Below are 24178 nucleotides of genomic sequence, written 5' to 3' on the forward strand. Positions count from 1 at the left end.
CTTCTCCCCCCGCCCCCGTCCCAGGCCGCGATTGGCCGCCGCGCTCCGTGCAGGGAACTCGGGAGCAGCGCGTCCCGAGCGGAAGCCCCGGGGGTCGCCGGCAGCCCGGGGGTCGTCGCGCAGCCCGCAGGTCGCGCCGCTGTCGGGCGTCTCGCCAGGGGGCGCCGTTACCCGTTGTCAGCATTCGGGAGACAGAGAACGGTGACATGAAATACAAGATACACCGGTACAGGGGGTGACAGTGAAACGGGAAGGACCACGAGTGACCATTTGAGGGAAGAGTGAGAAGATGAACTGTAACCTGGCTCAGACATCTCGTGTTTAATACGAAATTAAGTGAACTTGAAAATAAAACTCAAGAATGCATTTATATTTGTAATTCACTTTAATGGTATAAACCTCATTTAGGTAGTAGTATTAAGCCACAACAATATAATTCCACATTTAAACAGCATTTAATAAAATGCATAAGCTAAATCATGCACTGCAATACTCTATATACAAACACAACAATGCAAATTCCTCTTCATGACTGAAGACATTGATTAGATATAAAATTCAGATTTAAAAAAGAACATGCTATTATTTTTAAATGCTATCACACGTAACAATGCTGATTTCACAGAAGAAGCTGTGAGAAATCATTAACTTTTTCAAGGTTTTTAACTTGAAATTAAAATACAATAATATAAACAATAGTTTTCTAAATTATAATGAACAGAGACTTCCAGAAAATATCCCAAGGAGTTAGCAGCAGATGGTTCCTCTGTAGCGCTGCTGGTGCCGCGGGGCCCGGAGCGCCCTGCTCCGGCAGACACCGCGCTGCGGCCGCGTGGCGGCGGAGCGCGTTCTGAGGGTCAGACATCGTTAAACACATTAACACGTTAACATTGGTTCCATCTACGAGAAATTCAACATACAGGCTCTGTCACGTTTCTTCTTAAAGAAAATCCTGTCTGCAATCTAACCCGCGATCGCCGAGCACGTTCGGAACGGCGCCGCCGTCGCTGGCCGCGTCCCCAGCGCGCAGCTGCCTCCCGGTGCCGCGCAGCACAGCCCGGGGGGAGGAGGCGGCCCGGCCCGGGGGCAGGAGGCGGCACGGCCCGGGGGGCGCGGCCCGGGGGCAGGAGGCAGCACGGCCCGGGGGCAGGAGGCGGCCCGGCCCGGGGGCAGGAGGCGGCCCGGCACGGCCCGGGGGCAGGAGGCGGCCCGGCCCGGGGGCAGGAGGCGGCCCGGCACGGCCCGGGGGCAGGAGGCGGCGCGGCCCGGGGGCAGGAGGCGGCCCGGCCCGGGGGCAGGAGGCGGCCCGGCCGCCGCAGCCCGAGCCGCTCTGGCGCCAGAGCGCAAACTGCTCCAACACCTACTTCAAACAAGTCCGCAGTGTTAAAATATGCTCTTTTTCTAAACTAATAATGGAACTGTAAGCCAGGTTCAATCCCGATCAGTGCCCCAGCTGGCTCCCTAGCCTTTAAAAACGTTACTGCAGCAGAGGACGTGAACAGACGCTCGGGTTCGGCTCACCCAGAGACGCAAACGTGGTTCAGACTGCAGGGACGGTCAGATGCCAGTGAAGGACCATCTGCCACAGCAATTCCTGCCATTCATTTAAATAATTTTCTTGCTGAAAATCTCAAAAATAAGGTTTGAAATGTTAAAGTGGATGTTGTACAGGTTTTCTTCTATACTTGAAACCAAAGCTACAAGTGCTTACTAAACGATGCAGCGGGAAGCAGAGAACTCGGAGCCATTCCCGGCCCGAACGGGCCGCGGGCGCCCCTGGCGGCGTCCCCACCGGAGCCGCCTGCGCAACAACGCGGGGCTGCCGCGCCGAGTGCCGGGGGAGAGGGGCCCAGCAGATTCCACCTCCCCTTTGTAATACAACGGGAACAGGACCTGAACTCCCCTACGCAGTCTGTACCTGGTTTTCTTCCATTTGGCCTCCGCTCAAGACTTTTTAAAAAATCAATCATCTCTTACCAAGTTTCACTGCAAAATACAACTGTACAAAAAGTCTCTCAGAAGGCTGAAAGAGGATATCTTGAAAACGGGGAAGTATTTTCTATGACTGTAGTCATTTATTTATTCATTTACTTTTAACAGACATGATATGTTCAATTAACTATTCACCCGCAGACTTCTACACATCAAATGGGAAAAGGTAAAATGCAAAAGCCAGAAAATTAACGGAATATATTTGTCAGTTCTGAACAGAAAATGCTGAATTCAGGCTGAGTTCAGCAGAAGGTGCAAAGCTCAGAGATCCCGGAGCACCCACCTGCCCGAGCGAGAGCTGAGCAGTGAATGAAAACCTCTGACGAACAGAATGGTATGAATACGTGGCTACGTATCTGTACATATATACATACACTATGCACTTTCTATACACTGTACAGAATATATTTTGACAGATAGGTATAAACATATACATTCATACACACATACATACAACTATGTACATATGCATTAGCTGCTCGAGTGAGTTTTAGAACTGAACGCGCAGAAATGCACAATGGTGGGAGGCACAAAATAAAGCTGTGTAAAAATCTATCAGACCTTTAGAAAGGAAGACAGGCAAGAGCTGAGCAATGCTGAGTGACTCCGAAACCGCCCGGAACGCAGGGTAAACCGGGCTGGAACACGGTGACGGAACCTGCGATGGCTTCACAACAGCCAGCCAGGACACAGCGCAGCCCTGCGGTCGGATGGCTTCCAAGTCTAATATATTTAGACTTACAGGATTTAAACTTTACAAAGAATTTTACTTTAATTTGCAACCTCAGCATAAAAGATGTTCTGATCTTTTTCACACAGATCATTTCCACATAACGCTGATAAAACTGACTGCAGCAGTAGTAGGGTTGTAGCATTATCTAATGAGAGGTTATGGCATTTTTCCTCCAACAATAAGCCTGAACTTAGTTCAGGAGAATTTACTGTTAAAATGACTCAGCAACTTTAGAATTAAAAGGCGCAGAAAGTCAATGTTCTCATTTTCTTTGCCATGCCCTCTTGGTAATTTTTCGTAGAAAGCTGTTTTTTAAGCCAGTTTTCTGTCATTTGAGACCCAGCAGGTGCTGGCGGTTTGTCCTCCCTGCTCTGCTGGGGCTGCTCTCCAGGACCAAACGCGGCAGCAGCTGCAGTGCGGGCGGCAGGAGCAGCGCTGCTGGGACACACGGACCCGCTGCCGGGACACACGGACGCGCTGCCGGGACACAGGGACCCGCTGCCGGGACACACGGACGCGCTGCCGGGACACACGGACGCGCTGCCGGGACAGCCGGACCCGCTGCCGGGACACACGGACGCGCTGCCAGGACAGACGGACCCACTGCCGCGACACACGGACCTGCTGCTGTTCGCTCGCACTGCTGCTTGTGCTCTACGGGCAGGAGGGGATGAAAGAACCAGCCCACCTGCTTTGCACTCTGTACTTCGGAGTGAGCAGAGGGACATTTCAAACCAACGGCGAACGCTGCCGCGTCTCCTGCAGCGCGCCCTGCCCTGCAGCGCGCCGTGCCGCTGTGTCCTGCAGCGCGCCCTGCCCTGCAGCGCGCCGTGCCGCTGTGTCCTGCAGCGTGCCGTGCCCTGCAGCGCGCCGTGCCGCTGTGCCCTGCAGCGCGCCCTGCCCTGCAGCGCGCCGTGCCGCTGTGCCCTGCAGCGCGCCCTGCCCTGCAGCGCGCCGTGCCGCTGTGTCCTGCAGCGTGCCGTGCCCTGCAGCGCGCCGTGCCGCTGTGTCCTGCAGCGCGCCCTGCCCTGCAGCGCGCCGTGCCGCTGTGTCCTGCAGCGCGCCGTGCCGCTGTGTCCTGCAGCGTGCCGTGCCCTGCAGCGCGCCGTGCCGCTGTGTCCTGCAGCGCGCCCTGCCCTGCAGCGCGCCGTGCCGCTGTGTCCGCAGGACCCGCTCTGGCCGCTGCGCCCGCCGGCCGGGAACAGCCCTTCGTTCCTGGATACACTGTATTCTGATATCCATGCTGCTCATGCTATGTGGGGCTTTGAAAAGGATCCCTTACTAATTAAGCAGCAGGTAATCGGGGCAGAATCCTAACTACCCTCTTAATTGGACTGGGCAGGAAAATGCACCAACATCTTCAACATCTTGGGTGAAGTCACTCACAATCGTGGCAGTCTGTGTGCTGCACACCCAAGGGCTCTACGGCCTCTGCCCAAGGGGGAACACAGCCGGGAAACCGCTCCCCTGGCCCCGCTGGCTCCCCGTGCCCAGCACAAGCCGCCTGCCGCGGGCCCGCGCGGGCCGCGTCCACAGACACCCGCGGCTCCTCCAGCGCCACAGACTGACCGGGAAACCGGAACCGACTCCTCGGTGCTCGCCAGCACCTCGGAGTGCTCTCGAAACAGCCTCCCTAACAACCCAACAGTTTAAGGCAGCAGAAATAAAGGCCTGTCCGATCTCTGAAGGGTGTCTCCTGGAGGACCACCTTCTCCTCTGCTGTGAGTCCCATGCCAGAGGAACTCCCAGAGGCGTTCTGTCTCGTGCACAAGCAACACAACAGGCACAGGAAGACGACTTCTGCAGTCTTAGCGGTGGTTCTCTAGCCCAATGTAAGTAAATTAAAAGGAAGAAAAGCAGTGTACGTTCTCGCCCTTGTCTCAAATGCCATAACAATTATTACAAACCTAACTCTAAATGCTCTTATACCGTTATTGATCATTGTTCTTTTTATCTACAAGATGCAAATCCAGTCCCTTCTCAAAGAGTGGGAGAGCAAATGAAGCACACGGAGGATGCACCTTATTGCCCCATTACCATTCTGTGCATGCCCCAGGTTCAGCCAGCACAGAATTCTGACTTTTCTCTGCATTCATTATTACCAATATAAACATGTGCTCAAGTTCAGATAGATCCAATCAGTTTATCACTGTATTTCTACTGAGTTAAAAAATTTTCATTTCAAGAGCAGCAGAAACAGGACCTTGAAAATTCTGGAGGAGTGACCCTGAGGCGCCAGGCAGAGCTTCCCCGAGCTGCCGCTTTCCTTGGCACCGTTTTCAGGCTGCGGCCCTTTGACTCTTAGTTCTGTAAACACGTCTGGCATTGAAATTTGGCCTCTATGAAAACAAGCTATTTCCATACTCAAAATCAAGATACAGCTTTTCAATAATTGTTAAAATAAAAACTCTCCTGTCCCTTATAAGCAAAAGTTTGTGCTTGCAAAAAAAGAAACAAAATGAAAGCAATTTTAAAGCAAAGCCAGTAAAATTAGCCAGTTACCATCTTCCAGTTACCGGCAAGGGAGGCGGAACAGACCTCAGAAATGCCAAGAACTGCGTCAGGCCTGGAGCGTTTTCCGCAGACTGTTTAGAACTTGCGGGACCCTGCGCTGTGCGCTGCTCTGCCGTCACGGTGCTGCAGCGGCCTGGAGCCAAAGAGGCTGACAGTGGCGGCAGAGGCCAACGCGGAGGCAGCGAGCGCTGGAGAAGAGAAGGCTCGGGCGCACGTCAGCGCTGAGCAGAGACGGGACGGGGAAGCGCGCCCGTCCGCTCCAGCGGTGCCCGGCAACGGGGCCAGCGGCTGCGGCCACAAACCAACCCAGGAGGTTCCTCGAGCGCCAGGGGACGCTCTTCACCGCGAGGGTGCCCGGGAGGCTGCGGAGTCCCCGTCCCGGTCCCCGGCTGCGGGACACGGCCCTGCCGAGCAGGGGCTGGGCCAGAGGGACCCCAGAGCCCGGCTGGGACACGGGGACTGCACCGGGGACCTGGCGCGAGGGACCCGCTGCGCTGGAGAACAGTGTCTGCTGGTACACGCGCTGCTTTGCGTGGTCTTCCCAGCGCCCCTCCATCATGGGCCAAATCTTTGACTCGTCTCTATGACAGCCCTTGGGCAGCATGTGAGAAAGAAGTGTTAGGTTATTGATCACATCTATCTTATTATTTATACCTAATATTCAAATATGCAAAACATGTTAGATTCTGAATATGTCTTAAGCTCAAGGATCTACCATCTGCCATCCAAATTTCTACGATGCAAATGTTACTCTTGGAATCAAACCAGCGTATTGTTAGAGAAAGTTCTTTTTGTTAATGGCGTAAGGACTAAATCAGCTTGGTTCTGACCAACGTGAGCCGGAAAATCATTCTGATGACGATATACAAAGAGACACATTATAGCTTTTAGGTGGTAATATCAGAATCATAAGTATGGAACTGCTTCACTTTCCCTCTTTAATGCATGCACAATAAATAAACCCTAGATATGGATTGCACTGGTGTTCATTCATTTACGCAAATTAATATTTTATCCCTAAGGTCCAGGGAGCCATTTGCAGAGTAAGTGACTTAGAGACGGCTCGAGGACAGCATTTGTGAACAGAGCTGCATATTTACCATTTTGATGTACAAGTGCCATACAATGCACACGTTTTAAGCTCTGTTTTGTGCAATCCCTCTGTTCCCGAAACACCATAGTGGGTTTATTTTGTTTTCAAGGGTTATGCTCACAGCACAAGTAAGAAGAATTCAGAAAGCATTTTTTCCCAGAAAACGGGGCCCTTTGACTCGAAAAACTGGAAGCTGAAATGATGTTTGTCATGAAAAAGCCAGCTGGTGTGTGTTTAAATTTGAGAAAAAAGAATCCAGTGGCAAGTTTTTGTGCTAAGGAATATTTCATTTGTCATTAACAGTGCCTGCTTATCCGCTTAAACGATTTTTTAAAACACCGAAAGCAAATTGAACTGCATAATCTTTTTTTCCAATGAAAAATACCACAATAGTTCAATGCATAATGCTTTTAGCAATAACATAACCCAATCAATTTTTAACAGAAATGGCCACAACTCTTTCCAAGCTAGCTACTGCTACTTCTCCTGATGTTGCTAATACCACAATTAATTTTTAAGTTGTATACCCTTGAAACAGGGACTTTGCATCGGAAGGGCAGACACGGCACTGCGATAAGCCAGCTCGCAACAGTTCTGCGCTGCAGTGCCGCCGCGTTCGGGTGCGGACCCTCCTCCCAGTAAAAACACGACAATTTCATTTGCTGTAGCAAAAGCTGAGGGGCATGGAGTGCAATATTACACATTTCACATGTATATTGGACTCTTTGCAATGCCCTTTTGAGAACAGGAGATTCTGAGCGTTGTAACAATGGTACCTGCAGAAGACTTCAATGCACCAGAAGCTGAAATTAAATAGCCTCCCGTGTCATAACGAGCAGTCCGAACGTTATCCCCTAATGAGGATGGAGCAGACCCGGCCAAGACTTGTTCTCACAGCAGAAGCCTCGTCTGGAGCTGCTTAAGGTCTTTTGGCTGCAATTCAGACCCTTAAAAGACACAAGCACCAACTTGGTTGGTGCTTCTCAATAAATGTCAATAACAGAAGATAAAGAAAAGTGCTGAACTTACAGTTCAATCTTCGTCACATAAAATACACAAGTAGAAAACGCCTCTACCATAAAAATGATTAAAATAATTGATACATCTAATGAGCCAGGATCAGATGAAGGTATTAATTGCCATGACTTTTTAAAAAACTGATTGTTTTAAATATTTGATGTCAATAATAATAATAAATTACACTAAAATGAAAACAATGCTAGCAGTTTACGGGAAATACAAAAAACATGTCGATGGCTCACCACTGCAGACAATTAAAAGGCGGTCAGTTTTATAACCCCATCAGTCATTAACTGCAGCTGTACACGCAACGTCAGTCCGAACCCCAGTCCCAGGAGGGTGGGAGCGCTCAGCCAGGGCCGGGGACGCGGCGGCACAAACGAACCGGAGCTCCGTAATGCACCTCGACAGCCGGGTCGCGCACCGCGCTCCCGGGGCGCCGCTGGCTGCTGACGAGGGTGCTCGGGTGCGCTGGAAACACAAAGGGCATCACACAGCTCCCTGACAGGGCTGCTCCTCCAGTTAATGACTGATGTTCCACAACCAGAAAGCCTCCTGTTCCAGAACATTTGTTGTGACTCTCTTGGTCTGAGCAGAGACTTTAAGGAACCTGGATATGTTATCGGCACTGTGGCAAGAAACGTTTCTTCTCCTGGTTTGGGTAATTCCCGTAGCAGGTAACAGTCACCGTGACTGCATCGTGCTGTGAACTGCAGCCACGCTGATTTAACAGAGTTGAATTTCATAGAACGTGGATATCTGACCTAAGAGTCCACCTTAGTATTTCATGCATAACATAAAAGCAAGTGACATTTTGTAGAATAAATGATTGTCTCCTGTAGCACTCTACATTTTCACGGAGATCACCAGCATTTGGACTAAAGACACAGGCAATTTTTTTCATTTTCCATACTCATAAGCAGGATGCAGATGATGTTGTCGCTTTGAGGCGTGGTGCTTACAAAGTGCTAGTACTATACCCTGGCATTTATTAGATATTAATTCCAAGGATATTTTTAAACATATATTTTTTTTTTTACTTTTAAAGTAATTTTATTACTAATCTCTGATATTATAAAATTCTATTTTTAACCACTGATAATTTCTAAATACAAAGCATGTGAAAAGTATGTTCAGTAATCTATAGCCTTTTAAATTAAAGGCAGGAAAAAATTCCTTGTGGCAGAAAAGGTCCGAGAGCAGGTCTTAATAGCCGCTGAAATTCTGTCAATGTCAGCAAACAGACAAGGACAGATCTGTCAGGAAACTGGTAAGTTGGAAATATCGGTACATACCAAAATGCTATTCTTTCAACTTCATAATTGTATGTTTTTACGAAAATTGCTTCAATCCATAAAACTGTGTTGTTCCCACTACGCAGACGTGCCAGTGATCTGGCCATTGTACTCTGCTGTTTCCATTTTGAGGATGTAGGGGATGATGCTGTCAATGGGGACGTTTCCGATGAGCCCGGTAAAGAACAGTTCCTCGGTGATGCTGGAGCTCATCAGCCGCAGCGCGGGCAGGCGCACCAGGATCCGGGCCAGCCTGCGAGGGAAGGCCGGCGCGTTAGAAATACATCCAGCGGTTCAAAATACAGGGGGCTAACGAGCTGGATCTGCCTTTACTACTGCCATAGCTCACCAGGGGGAGTCAAGAGGCGATTAAAGATAACTGAGCTACCAAAACAGAACAGTTACTCTTCCGCCCTGCAAATGAAGTGCCACCATCTTCCTCGATGGTTTTCCAATGAGAAGTACGTTTTAATGCCCTCCACGGACACGTGTATGTACAAACATGCAGTGCTCTTGGTCTGCTTTTGAAATTCCCAGCTCTGGAAGCACTTCATAGTAATAACATATTGATTAGTGAGAACATTAGCACAAGTAAACGCTTAATTAAAATTTGAACAGCGTGGCACTTGGTTGCCTAGCAACTCAATGACAAACCAGATAGCAGGAATGGGACTGGATATGTACCAACGGAAGAGAATCTGCTTCCGATGAGGCATTTGGAGGGATGTGCTGTTACTCATGTCATACACGCTGCCAAGTGCTGTGGGTTTCATGTACCAGGATGTCAACAGACGTCCACTATAACGAAGTGATTGCATTGGATATCTGGGCTTACAATATATTTGAAATTTAGGACAGCGATGAAAGCATTTCTGCTGTGTTGATATATATGACAGATGTAAATCACAAATGCCAAATAAAGTAATTTCTCGACCCAGAGCCGTGTAACAGCAAGCCTTAGGCAGCACGGAACACAGGCCTCTGGAAAATGCTTCAATATCCATGGAGAAAATATATAAGGGCCGTTCTGCTAATATACTGTATCTTGCAACTTCAGGGAAAAGCTGCAAAAGGACTGAAGATGTGCTGCTGGTTTTGTGGAAGGTATAATAGAACACTTGTGCTTCTGTCTCAGTTGCGGCAGCATTCTGTTGCTCAGAAATAATCGGACTTGTAGTCTGAACTATCTATGGGTGAGCATGGGGATATAGACAACGCCAATTAAAATACATGATATTGTTTGGGAATTGTGACTCTGATTTTCCTCCTTAAGCCACTACAGTATGTGAAACAAAATCTGTATTTCATATATTTATTTTTATGGCAGATATCCAGCTCTCGCACATTGAAACCAGAATGATTGAACTCCACACAGAAGCAGCACGTGGGACTTGGGGAGATTCCTGAAGCGGAGGATCCCACCTGCGCTGCACCCGACCGGGACCCCGACCAGGTTAACTCTGAGAGAGCCGCACAGAAACCAGGTCCGAGATGGGACCAGCTCTGGCTCTTACGTTGTGGGGTTGTGGTGGGTTTGGTTTGTTTTAATGTTGTTTGTGGGTTTGTTTGTTTTAGTTGAGGTTTTGTTTAAGCTAGTCTAGCCTCAGACCTTGCTTAGATGTATGGGACTGCATGCTTCTGTACACAGGGGCACCCTTAAGAGGATACGTTCTGGGATATATCGCCACACAGAAGTTGGAGTCTCCCTGGTGCAGAAAATCCTTGTGTTGATCAAATTTCAAACAGTTTTGACAGAGACTATTAGAAAATAGGATAACTATCTCTAGCAAGCAAGAAACAGGAACACAGTTGAGAAGACAGAGCCAAGTTTGATACTTTCAAAGAGAAGCCCTTGGAAATTAAAAAAAAAAAAAAAGAAGCAGGACATGGGAATTTCTTATAAAGACGCTGACGCTACCGCTCTCCACATGGAAACCTTCTCTTGCCAACGTTTATCAACTGACAGCTTTAGTGCTTTTCTGCATGTGTAACTTCACAAACACGTAAACAAAGATAACCACCTTTTATTACCTCAAAGCCTCCTTGACAACTAACTCAAAAAAGGAGGCAGTTTCCATTAAGAAGTCTGAGGCAGTTATTCTTGAGACTTCCAATGAATTAAGTCTGGTTACTTTTGCAAACATTGCAAAAAGACCCTCAAAAAAACAACAGAAAGGAAGTTTAACTGACATGAAGGAGCCAGACAGCTGTTCTGCTTCTATCCCTCTTCCAGCAAACCCGCTTGCTTTTATGAACAAGGTTCTAGTTCTTCTCATCTCAACAGCCAAAAGAGAACAGATGTCAAAAAGGACATTTTTACATCAATGACGTTATTTTGTACCTTTGCCAGCTGTGGCCCACAACATTATTTTGGGTACTAGAGACAATAAATACCTATAAGTATCTTCTGGATAGGTTTTTTGTACATAGTCCTGCAATTCCATCTGTGCCTTCTCCTGGAATTTTTCTATCTGGGTTGAACTGGTCAGACCAGGGTGATCTAAAGAAACAAAACATTTCTATATGTAGATTGTTTCCCTATACATTGTGAAATATATTTAGTTATAAGATTCTCACATTTAATTTCATTTAAATACTTCAGTTGTATTGTGGTATTTAACATGTATAAAGGAAAGCGCTCCACTGGACATTTGCTGTCTCACGTTCCTCTCCCCGGGCCCACGGAACGTGGAAAGGATGGAGCCCGTGGGTACATACCAGGCACTGACACTCCTCCTTTACTCCTCCTCCATGTTTCTAACCTTTTGTTTAGGTGTGTTTGCCTCTGCGATCTCAACCGACTCTGCTGACTGAGCAGTACCCAGGGACGTTTTCTTGAAAGATCAATTTATTGACCTTCCCGAGTCCGTCTCGTGTTCTAATTCCGGCTCACTCAGCTCCTCAAAGGCAGCCACACGACCAGGAGAAAAATAGCAACCAAACCAGAGAACAGCACCTATCTGACTGTGCCCAGTGCCCCCAGCGTGGTGTTCCAGCTGCTCCTCAAACAGCACTAAGCTACCTTGACTTGGGAGAGCTTCTTGCTCCTCCAACTTCAATAAAAATCCTAAAAAAACTAGCCCTTAATGGTATAATACGGAAAAACATTTCAAAAGCACATTTCAGGACACCAATATCTTGTAATTAAAGTATGTTTTATTACAAAAAGAAAAATAATGGGAATGGAAAAAAACCCAACCCTGATAACAAGATAGTCCTTTTATTTGAATTTTGTTAAATTCAAAATGTAAACACCTTTGAATTAAGGTAAATAACTACATTTCTGAGTGTCCCACTGGGCTCTGGCGCCCTGGGAACATGGCTCTGCTCCCCTTCCCGCCCCAAGCTCCGCGTTCCAGAGAACCGCGCGGCCCGTGCAGACCCCGCGCCCACAGCACTGCTGTCTGCTGTCCTTATTTGGGTAACAAACGGAAGACAGCCTCTTTACATTTGAAGATCTTGTGGAAGTTCCATATAGAACACAGTGGTATTTCTGCTCATATTTCAGCGATCCCTCTTATGAGTGTATTAAAAATATTAAAATTGAAGCTAATGCCTTTTGTCACGGTGAGGATGTATTTCCCCTAACCCTTTCTGCCTTTACTTCACTAATATTGCTAGAACACAACCTAGATAACTTACTGCTCATAAATTCTTAGCTGAAGATAATTTGGGAGTCTCGTTTTCTCACGGAATACCCGATATGTTAGAACTGTCAACAACATGGGGATGTCACCCCAAAGTTATTTTAAAAACACATATTTTTGACAAATCATTATGGAACAATCATTTTATCTGCAGCTTAACAGTTAAGTTTCATCTCAAGACATTAGTCTCATTAAAAACATTAACATATGAATGCTTATTATTTAAACAGATCTGGTTACTGAGTTCCTTACCAGGGCTAAAGAGGACTATAGCTTTCAGGTACGCATATTCGTATCCATCAATATCAAGCTTGGCCATGCTGTTACAGAACTCCTGAAGTTTCCAGATGTGTTCCATGACTTGCTTTATTCTGTCTCCAGAAAGTTTATCTACAAAAAGATATTGCTTACTACTACACGTGAGCTCAAGTACATCTGATATAGTAACCAACGTGCTTTTACAAAACAGGTGAAGTAACATTTTCAAGTCTTTGGTGTCATTTGCTCTCTTAAAATGCCGCAACACATAAGGGTGGCCTGGGTGATCATGGAAGCGAAGGTTTGTGAAGCTGAGTCAGCAAACAGAATGTCAGCTCCTTTGCCAGTACAGCGTGATCTGCAACAACAATCTCACTCCAGTGCTGTCCTGTTCTCAGCAGACACTCTCAAATGGCGAATTATTCTACAAATGGCCAGAATGATTCTGAGAACGGGAAGAACCACAAAACAAATGCTATCACGCAATCGCGACCTTACATTCCAGCAGCACTGAGTTAGCTTTTGCGGAACCGAACGCAAGAGCAGCGACGAGAGTGCTACTGTTCCCTCTACCTGTACTTTCAGAGGTGCACTTTTCATCTACTGTGGTAAAGAGTCTTTCTTCCTTATGATGGGGTAAACTCACTCAAATACGTGTACACAGACTCTCCATCATTTGGAACCTCACATTCCTTATATTGGCTCCATATTCTTTCTTAAAATGTTGATTTTAGAAAAATTTGCTATTATTTGAGGCTATGCTCTAACGGAGCGGTATCGGCTGCTCAGCCAGGGAGGGACAGGTACCCATTTTGGTCAGTATCCTGCTCGCCGTGTATCCGCAGCCCAGTCAGAGAATGAAAACCGCAACGGATTACACTAAGACAAATCTCTGAATATATAATCACTGCCATCAAACTTGAGAAATAAGTCAATTCCAAAGGATAAACCTTTTTCTTGAGAAACACATTAATGCTAATATTCCATCTCACTATAACGTCAATGTTTTACCTTTGTCTGTACAGCTAACAGTGTGTACGATCGCTTAGACCTGTCGCCTTAAACTGAGTCTTTGATAAGATCAAATAGAAGAAATATTTTTGCACGATGTCTTGAAATAAGAATGAATCTACATTTCTAAAATACACTGATTCTTATACAGGTTTCCAGTTACTCCAGATGGATCACGACAGACATGATGTAACGTTTTTATTTCTATATTAAGTGGGAAAAGATGGCAGAAAACTACTCAGGAAAAGTGCACTTGAACTGCAGAGTTCCAAAACAGCCTCACCGCTAATACGCTTCCTGGGTAAAGTTTTGGAATTTCTTCACCTTCTTCTGAATTTTAGAGTTCTAACACACAATAGAACTTTGCAGAACAGATAAATAAAATGAATCATCAACAAACCACAATAAAATACATCATCTTTTGGCCAGTCTCAGGTAATGTGGTATGACTGGAAGTACAGGCTGCAGAATACATCTATTTTTTGACTTTTGAGACACGGGAACACAAGCGGAGCAGCTGAGGCTGCAGCAGCCCCAGCTCTTCTCCCCACGAACCCGCTGCCTGGGCTGCGGATGGACAGACGGCTCTGTTTACAGACAGACTAAGCCCCGACTGCGCAGGACACACGGTGAGCACGTTCCCCTGCTGGTCCCTTAAACCCTCGCCTCTCTCTGGGCAGGAAGGTTGTTTCCGTTTGTTGTATCCCGAGGGCTGTCAGGCTCTCTTAAACTACAAACAAATACGAAAAATACCCCAACTGTATTTATTACAAAAGCACACTATCCATTTGAAAATCAATTTTTTGTCTAACTTACTTTATCAGAATGAAGCTAATAAAGTAGATTAAAAGAGTTGTCCTTTACTGGGACTGAAGGAACTGAAGGATATTAAACATTTTTTCAGATTATCTGCTTTGGTACATTTTGTAGTTCTACAATCAAGGTTTACTCTCCTCAATAAAAGCCTATTTTCCAATTTTTGCTCTGTGCACAATCATGGCACCACAAAAATCATCAAACAAATTGGTACCAAATACTATTCTGTAATTACTTTTAACTCACATTTAAATTTAAGATAACTTTCATGTAATATGCTGTGTTTGCAGAGTTTAAAGCTGCTATTATTAGTTTTTTCCTCCTATTAAAACTGGAATGCTATTCTCATGATAACCAATCATATGGATTGGGAGCATCCATTCTAGATATAGTTATCAACAGGCCAATGCTGAACTACGAAAGAAAATTGTATAAATCTTATTAACAGTGTCAAGAAAATAGGTAATTTAGTGCCTCAGAGGGTACTTCAAAATGCATTAATGATTACTCCATTATAGCAGTGCCTGAAATCACTATACTTGCAAGAATATTCTTGTTGTGATACTTGCAAAATGCTGTCATTTTACACTGCAAAGAGAAGGAAAGTTCTGGAAGAGAAAGCTTCTGGCGTCATTTGGAAGAAATGACGATTCTAAGAGGAAAAAAAAACCCATCTGGCTGGCAGGAAAGCTCTGTGGACACCCCAGCCTTAGGATGCACTTCTCCGCACTGCTGCTCAGATGTAGACGGCAGGCGAATACATCCTCCAGCCTCGTCCCCGTTCCTCCTACGGACACTCCTGTCCCACCGAGAGCCCTCCTGGGTCGGTGCAACAAGAGCTGTAGATCACCAGGGGAAGGGCAATTACGCAAGAGGACTGTCCTTCCCCGGGATCCTGCGGAGCAATGCCACCACCCACCAGGAAACAGCTCCCGAGCGATGTCACGCGCTGTCCCCGCACAGCACAGGACCCCTGCGGCAAACCCACCTTCCTGGATGGAGTTCTGGAGGTGGTTGACGATGGCGGCCAGGATGGTGGACAGGCTCATCACCTGCGCGCACTGCGCCAGGCCCAGCGTGAACAGCTCGTTCCAGCAGGCGCGCACCAGGCTGGTGTTACAGTCCTGCCTGCAAACCACACAGCAAACAGCACAGGTTTGCATTACCCTACGTGTAATTACGTTAATTGTAATAATTGATAATAGGGATTAGCCTATTGCAAACCGCTTTATTAAAAGGCATACACTAGCATATCACAAGTCTTTCAAAAAGCAAAAATAAGTAATGGGCCAACTACAGGAAACCATTTCAAGTTATCTGTAAAACAATGCTCACCAGTTCTTTACAAAGATATATTTATACAAATTAAATGCTCGCTTTTGATTTGCCTTTAGCCTCTGTAACCGCAGTCACATCAGACATCCTATTTATCCCGTCCTCTGCGACTATTTTGTTCTTTAAAAAGGAGAATATTGCATAGTCTTCACATTTTAAAGAATTCATTAAACATTAAACAATATAATCATTTAAAAATTCTGAATAGCTGAGAAGTGTTCAGATCAGTGCTCAAATTCATTAGAAAGGAAACATTCAACAGAACGTGTCTGTTTACCCAAGAGCTTGAAACGCAGGTATGGAGCGAGCCCAGTGCATGGAGAGGAAGAGCAGGCGCGACGCCGACTCGCAGATGTAGTGCACGTTCAGGTACTCGGGCATCGGGCTGGGCATCGTCAGCTGCCAAAGCGAAAGGACACGACAGTACAGACACTTCAGACATAAACCAGTTTTCACGACTGAGGACAGCCAGTGAAACACTCAAACTCATAGTCTATCATAAGCAGCTGTGTGACAAGACATTGTCAAAGGAAAACTTTACTAAATAACTCATTACTACTGTCAAGGAATGCAAAATGTGAAGATACGTGGGACAGAGCTCCGATGTGTCCCTTTAAAATGTTCTAATATTTAATAATGAATAATAAAGCCTATAAATTAAATTGCTCTGCGGAGTGTTGGCTAGCATCACAGTGCTATACAAGACCTTTGAAAACTTTTTTAAAAGAAGCAAAATAAAATCTAAAATCTGCATCTCCAAAATGGGAGGCATGTAACAGGAATCTAAAAATCACAGAACTCCATTGGGGGGAATAAGCAGGTTATGACAGAAGTTTGACCACATCAAGTATTACTTATTCCAGTAATGATCTTTGTATTTCTTGAAACAGTTCAATTTGATTACAGCGAGACGAACACCCTTATTGTTTCTCACGCTGCTCATCGACGTGTTTGTCTGCACTCAGACGAAGCTGAAGCATCTCTAGAATACAAGACCTTAAGACCTTTTTCAGTGGTCTAACTATAAGCATCAAGGAAGGCACTGTAACCTCTCTTTATATGAAGGAGTCCGATTTCGGACAAAAAGTTTTACAATATCTAGAACGATAAATGAATTAAGCAAGACATCATACTATATGGATGATATGGAAAGTGATTATCAACAGCACTGAAAAACTCAATAAATTTTAAAGCATCCTTCTATCTATGGAAAGGTCTTTAACACCTATATTCTTCAGACACAGCATGCAAGAGTGACAATTGTATTAGAAGCTTTGTAACAGCAGATGTCATCCCAGATTATATTGCTGAAATTAAATATAAGAATAAAGAAAACACATTATACTAATTTTGGGTTATGTCTTAAGCTGTTTAGTAAGACACTTAAAGAAGCACATACCTTAAATGTGACGTGTGTATCTGTAAGAAGGGGTCCTTCCACTTCAATAATTGGCGTTGACTGATCTCTACTGATTACCTGGATATTCCCTCCTCCTGCAGGGTCCATCCCATCTGCCAGGCTATGAGCTGCTGGACCATCTGTGGTGTTAAGTGCTTTAGCCAAAGTATCAAATGCCCTGCAAGAAAAAGTAATAAATAATGAAAGAATGCTTACTTCCTTGACACCTTAAAAAATTCAGAGCAGTGCTCAAACTAACACTATCAAGCATTTCCACTTCGAGGGAACATATGCAGGAACTGTTTAAGCTAAGATACAAGGTCAGAGTTTTTATTACAACCTGGCCCCCCTGTACTGTTCAGAACAGTGGAGAATGGTGTCATTCTCCTCTAGACAACATGCCTGACTTTCCTTTCCCTTGAGATGAGATGTGGCCAGACGCTCCTGATTTCCTGGTGCAGACAGAGTCTTGGAGACCCTGGAACGGTAACGTAAGAGACCAGTCCTGGGGCCCCTCACGCTCCAGCTGTAACAGGGCTGCTGCTGGAACAGGGAGACGGAAATTCCCTTCTTAGCACAACAGAGCTTAGATGTGAAGAAGAATTTGTTCTCCAATTTCGTACCAGTGGGCAGTATTACGGTATAGTGCAGTTCTGCCAGTATTCTTGTCGAGAAGTTTTGCAGGTTGTTTTTAGAGGTTTTTTCCAGCTTTAGAGCACAAGGTTGATGTGAGTCAAAGTTGCCGTGTCAAGTATTTTTAAATATCAGCTCACCCACTTGAACAGTTTAAATAAAATACTTAAGAGCCTGAAGTTAAGCTCCTCTTAAAAATCATCCACCTGAGAAACAATGGACAGTTTTAAGACCGAGTATTAGTCTTATTTCACTACATTGCAAATTTATGTTGTCCTTCAACCCAAAGAATCACAGAATGGCTGGGGCTGGAAGGGACCTCTGGAGATCACCTGGTCTAACCCACCTGCTAAAGCACACGCCCCCTCAAAACAACCCAGACAAAACCCCAAGCTTAAAAATCTCAGGCTGTGCTGGAAAACTTAAGATTTCGTGTTCCCTTTTCCCATTTTCCTCATTAGTAAAGACAAAAAAAAGACTTCAAGCTCTTTCTAAACTTTTACAAAGAAAAAAGTTTATTAATCTTAGTTTAACTATATTTTCCCTACATTACCAGCAGGTTTTACGGCAGCACAGCCTCCCACGGGATTCTGCAGGAGCACCGGCCCTGAGGAGCAGGGCTAAGGGCGCGAGCGCTGCGCAGAAGCTGCCACGGAATAAGCCTGTCAGACAAACCAGCACCCAAGTGCTGCTGTTCTCAGAGTCTCTCAAGGTCACAAACTAGTCATTTATTGTTTTTCTGAGTATGAAATCTGGTCTAGCTTCAAAACGCTACATTTATAACACAGGGCACAGCTCTCCACAAGAGGACAACAGCCAAACTTGTATCTATAAAGAATTGCTTTTGTGTTTCAAAGTAAGCTGCAATCTCTACTACGTTCAATGTCACAATGCCAAACTACTTCAATGAATGACTGCAAGCATACACCAAACAGAACACAAATTGCTAAATAAGATGCAAATATAAATGCATACCGTGTAATCTCACTTGCAGATTGCTCTTCTTGTTGAACTTCAGAAGTATCTCCATTATTTAGTGACTCACTTAGATTAGCAAGAGATGTTACAACATTTGCTAGTGTTCCTAAAGCACCCTGGCTTGTTTCAGCCTAAAAAGCAAGAACCATACTAGTAGATCAGAATTATAGGCAAGGTATCATAAATAAATTTTTCCCATTTGTAATCTCTGTGTTCTTTTTCCCTATGGACCTTTTCCTTCCTCCTCAACACCCATGGGAAGTACAACGGCTCACAATGATCTTTACATCCCATCGTAACCGCCAGTCCCAGCCGACACGTTGTGTGGGGAGCTACCCGACACTGACCCTTTGCCCATGGGAAGAAATTACCTCCATTCATACAGACCTTCAGCCCTACCCCAACCTTATCTTCTCAAGAGCAAGACTTATTTGTGTATATGCACATAGCTAAAATAATCTCAACAAATGAACACGTGTGTTCAGAACTTAACCGAAGGAACAATACCTTGGAGTCAGCAGCTAGGAGGACTGTGCCGTCATCTCTGATCAAAGGCTGCTGAATATTCACAAGCATTCCCGGATCAAGAAGACCTGCTGACCTGTTCAAAAGCACAAGGCATCTGACAGTCAGGAGTCCATTCAACAGAAGAATGTCTAACAACCTGTGTCAGAATTAAAGGGATTCCCAGGTTTTAAATTAACAATTTAATGAAGCTTAAGAGTTTATTCATCAGGATTGAGTCCTTCTGAAATGGTTTCCTAAAAGTAGATTGAAAGACAGAAAACTGGACTATGTTTTCTTTTCCTGTGCACAAAACATGACAACTTCCCAAACACATATCCTCTCAGTTCTTTATGCGGATTTATTCTGTCTTCAGGAGAAGGAAGAAGACTGAGTCTGCATTTGCAGATTTGATTTCAGAGAAGTGCTAACCTGGATATATCACAGCGTAAGCCTACGTGCTTTTTGCTTAAATATCACATTTGCCTGCCTGCGCTTTGTCTGACCAGGCTGGGCAGGAGCCAGCTCTGATCCGAAAACCACCTGGCTGTACTCAACTTTAACACCTCCATGACAAGCAGAACAATCTCCACTGGTCTTGGTAACGAAAACAGACAATTCGTGAACGGGAGCTCTTTTGTGTCCAATTCTTCAAAGCGGACAGCAAAGAAAAAAGAACAGGTAGGCCTGCAAAGTAATACGCACAAACAACCTTAAGCAAGTCCCACTAAACTGAGCTACTCACCGCGTCCCATCTTTATCTGCCACGAACGTTGGAGTTGCTATTAGAGGGCTTCGTAGATCTTTTCTGATATAGATTTTTTCTGTGGAAGCTGCGCAGTTGGTTGGTTTCTCACGCTGCACATCAAAAGGCTTTCTTTCACTTTGAACCGCTACATAGAGGATAGAAACATGCAGATTTGAAAGGAAGTAATTCAACTGAAAAATACATAAAGTAAAATTCTCACCAGCTCAGCGCAAACCCAGAAATTTAATTTGAAGACCAAAGAAACACAGGCTCCAATTTTATTGTATCTGTGATTATGGGCATTTTTAGAAAAGAAAGTCAGACTGACCATTCGCTTTAAGCTTTGCTGAACTGGAGTCAAATCTTGCCATGTCATTGGCATTTAATAAGGTGGAACATTCTGCAAAAATGTGTTTTCAGGTTGTTGATTCGATGTTTGCAGGTGAAGCTGTGTCTGAATGTCAGCGCCATCAGCCTCGAGATGGCTCAGAACAACACAAACCCAGAACAAACCCAGAAGCCAAGACAGGCGAGTCTGCCACGTGACAGGCGATTCACTCACCTCCCTGCGCTCCACCCGGCAGGGAACAGAGTTCCAGAACTAACCTCTGCAGAACTTAAAGTAGTTCTACTTGATAACTGGAAGAAAACAAGCTCCCTCTCCACTGCGTCAAACAAGTGTGGTAAATCTTTTGATAAAAATAGCAAGAAACAGTAACTTTGTAATTTTAAAGAAAGGGAAAAATGTATCTTTATAATATTAAGGCACCATTATTATTATTATCATACAGATTCCAGAAAGTTATCTGGAATCTCAGTCACTAAAACTTCACAAGCTCCTCTATAGCTTGGCATAACATTAGACTGCATTGATTTTTCACCTGAAAACGAGGACAGCGGAAAGAATAAAAGACTATGAGGATAATATAAAGCATTTTTTTAAGTGTTGTACTAATATTAATTCTCACACATTTTGCTAATGTAAGGCATAACATAAATGGAGACGATATTTCTGTGCTATTTGTTGTACCAATTAATCATACAGCAGTTATTGCACTAAAAGATTAACATTATTAACAAGCAAACACAAAATTCAACCCTTTTGAATGTAACAGTAAAATGGATGGATATGTCTCTATCATCATAGCCAGCAAGTTATTTAGTTTCTGATTTTACTTTTGCTAATTTCGTTACTGTCAGCAAAATTTAGGGGCTTAAAAGTGGGTATATCCATTTTGCTGGCTTGGTGGATAGATAAATACTAATGAGAAAGCTGACCCAATGCCCAGTGGAGTCAATGCACATTTATCCTAATCACACTGGGTAAGAAACGTTCAGCCTCCGGAAACGCAGCCGTTTCTGTTGCACGTCCCCCCTGCACTCGGCACAGGGTGCGCAGAGCACAGCGACCTGCACGCCAGCTCCGGAGCGCAAAGACAGCAAAGATTGCCCGTTTACAGCTCAAGTTCTGCCTCCCTTGAGCTCAGTGCTTGGCACTTATCTGCCTAGATCAGAGCGGAAGAAAGGACAGTATTTGTTGCTTTGCCTTAAATTCCCCATATATTTATCACAAAACAACCAGATAATAGGCTTCACACAGTGCTGGACTGAAGAAGCAGAGCTTCTATAAACTGGAAACAAAATACATTGAAAGAAGTGTTTGGATGCTAGCGCTGAAACTGCACAAAGCACCGCATACCAACACGAAAGCACATTGTTTAAAGTATGACAACTTATACAATGCCTCATAGCACAATGCACACAAATGACCAAATTAATAGAAAAATTAAGAAAAAAAAAAAAGGACATCATTATCTTCTATAACCGGATGAAAAAGCAGCAGAAATAAACCAGAAGGAAAGCAGACTCTGAACGTGGAACACTGGACTTAGATACATGTCCACCCACTGTGTTTTAACAGGCGTTCTATGTGAGGCTCTATCTGGGCTCCTCAGTTTGAAACACATCAAACACATCACTATTGCACCTCAGGCACAGAATGCTGAGGACAGAAAGGCACGGGAGACACTCGGGCTGCCCAAAGTTCTGTTTCCTTCAGGCAACATGCACCAAAATGGAGAGGACACACTGAAAAGTGGTAGTTCATGTATTAATTATTTGGTAGGCACAATACCTACATTGGGTACTTAACACTCACATTCCATTTTCATGCCCATCTCTAGACATTTCTTCAGCCTACAGAACTGGCAGCGATTCCGATGGTGTTTATTGATGATACAGTCCTGGTTGCTACGACAACTGTAGGTCAAATTCTTCCTCACACTCCTTTTAAAGAAACCTTTGCATCCCTCACAACTGACAGCACCATAGTGACGACCTAGGAAACACATTTTGTTTTCAGATGGAAATTACTTATATTTTACCATTAAAATATTTATCTGAAGCAAGTAAGACATTGTAAAAGTCACCCTTTAAATGTAGTTTGTGTTCTTACCATCATTTAGGACCACAAAAGCATTGCTCATGCCCTATAGGAGGTTTCTTTTTTACCTATTGCCACGAGAGCACGAAGAAGAAAGCTGAGCCTGTTTCTGAATGAGGGGCCTGTGAAGTGGCAGATCCCATTCTGGGCAAGCACAGATGCAGCTCTGTCTGCTGTCACCCGCCTTTTGCTGTGATAATGAAAGACCAAAATCTACTGGAAAGTCCTCAGTTCGTTAGAGAGCACTGAGAAGTGTTTTCCTGGAGCCGGTGGAGTTTTTCTAGGTGATGTGTTTATGTCACGGTTGCCCGTAGCTGTGGGGAACCGGACTAAAAGCTTCCAATTACCAGGAGCCGTTCAATCGTGTTGTCTTTCAACACATGCCAATCTACCACACACCCCAGTTGAAGTACCAACTAATATTCTTGCAAGCAGTTTAACTATTCCGTGTATAGATACAAAAGTATAACGTTATCTTTTTCTGGTTTAGACTCAATCGCTTTTGCCACCGCTATGGCTAAAATCAGTTAAAACACACGAAACCTCCTCCCTTCATCCCAGTCATCTTGTCATCCTTTCAATCAAGTTTCTGGAATACTGCTTTCTACTCCTCCTTACCTGATGCTTTATCGCCACAGACTACGCAATATTCTACTACCTGGGGCCGCTGAACATCAGCTTTTCCCAGCAAACGTTCCACTGACGCAGAGTCTGTCACTATCTAGAACAAAATTCCAGAATAAAAAGAGGTAATTAGCCAATATTTTCTTCTGACATGAAAGCAAGGAGCTTTGCCTACAGAACAGGACTGGTGTATTAACTGGGAAGAGGTGGTTGAGTTTGAGAGTATGACATGTGGAATGAAATTAAGTAATATAAAATGCAAGTTAATGAGAGCTTTTACTGTCAATAGTAAGACTGCTGAAACACTCGTAGCAAAACATCCCAAATAAAACACCTTGTTTTGCTCAGGACAAGTAAGTTTCCTCACTTGTGCAGTCAACAGTATCCTCCCCTTCTCGCAATTACCCTCCGACAGGTGCCAGTTTCAGCCAAAGACGGTTGTATTTCAGATGTTGTTCCCACCTATCCCTTCTCTACCTACTAGAGGTACACGGTTCAGCGGGGACAACCGGAAGCTGAGATCCATTATAGAAACAGTTTGGCTTCCAAAGGCCTCGGATTCCAAAGCATCTGTTCAGAACATTCCACTTAACACAGAAAATTTAAACCCCACACCCTCTGTAACTCCAGATAATCCATTTAGCGTAGTAACACAAATTTCAAGACTGCTAGTACAACTTTTCACATATTTGTGTGAAAATGATTCCTCTGTCAAATATTCTCTGTTGTAACAGTAACAATAGGGACCAGGTGCCATGTGTTTGTGGGGGGTTTTTTTTGGTTTTCGGTTTCCGATTAGTATGTTTTAAAGAATGGTAGGATGAAGGCTCAAACTTCATTAGAGGTTATTGTTTATATAATTTGTTTCGCAAGGCTCCCGTTGGTGTGGATTATGCTCAAGGCTATAACAACTATAACAAAGGACAACTTTTGCTCCAAAAAGCTTTCACTGCCATGTGTGATACATGGGCTTGCTCAGGTGAGCTGTATCTCTGCATAGCTGTGCATCCCCAACAAGCCAGCTGAAATACTGGCACTCCTCGCAAGCACCATCTCATGTATTTGCTTATGTCTTTGGAATTTCAACGAGAACAGACGAGGCGTGATGAGTGCAATGGAATGCAGGAGGAACGCG

At 44.8% G+C, this 24178-nt stretch overlaps 1 protein-coding gene across 7 annotated transcripts in view; it reads right to left on the minus strand.

Annotated features, from left to right (window-relative positions):
* Positions 1–3877: 3877 nt before the first annotated feature.
* The window catches only part of NR2C2 (nuclear receptor subfamily 2 group C member 2), a 34231-nt gene continuing 13930 nt past the window's right edge, over positions 3878–24178 (minus strand). For 2 of the 7 annotated variants that reach the window (XM_082060173.1, XM_082060174.1), the window contains 11 exons: positions 23038–23140; positions 22135–22314; positions 19974–20121; positions 19232–19325; positions 18722–18855; positions 17114–17291; positions 15992–16113; positions 15368–15507; positions 12547–12684; positions 11042–11147; positions 3879–8900 (listed from right to left, as the gene is read on the minus strand). In XM_082060173.1, the coding sequence (XP_081916299.1) occupies positions 8726–8900; positions 11042–11147; positions 12547–12684; positions 15368–15507; positions 15992–16113; positions 17114–17291; positions 18722–18855; positions 19232–19325; positions 19974–20121; positions 22135–22314; positions 23038–23140 (1518 nt within the window). In that variant the 3' untranslated portion in view covers positions 3879–8725. The other 5 variants (XM_082060171.1, XM_082060172.1, XM_082060175.1 and 2 more) reach the window with 5 other exon arrangements.

The sequence above is a fragment of the Streptopelia decaocto genome (assembly GCF_964273445.1).
Source record: "Streptopelia decaocto genome assembly, chromosome: 8".
Classification (NCBI taxonomy): domain Eukaryota; kingdom Metazoa; phylum Chordata; class Aves; order Columbiformes; family Columbidae; genus Streptopelia; species Streptopelia decaocto.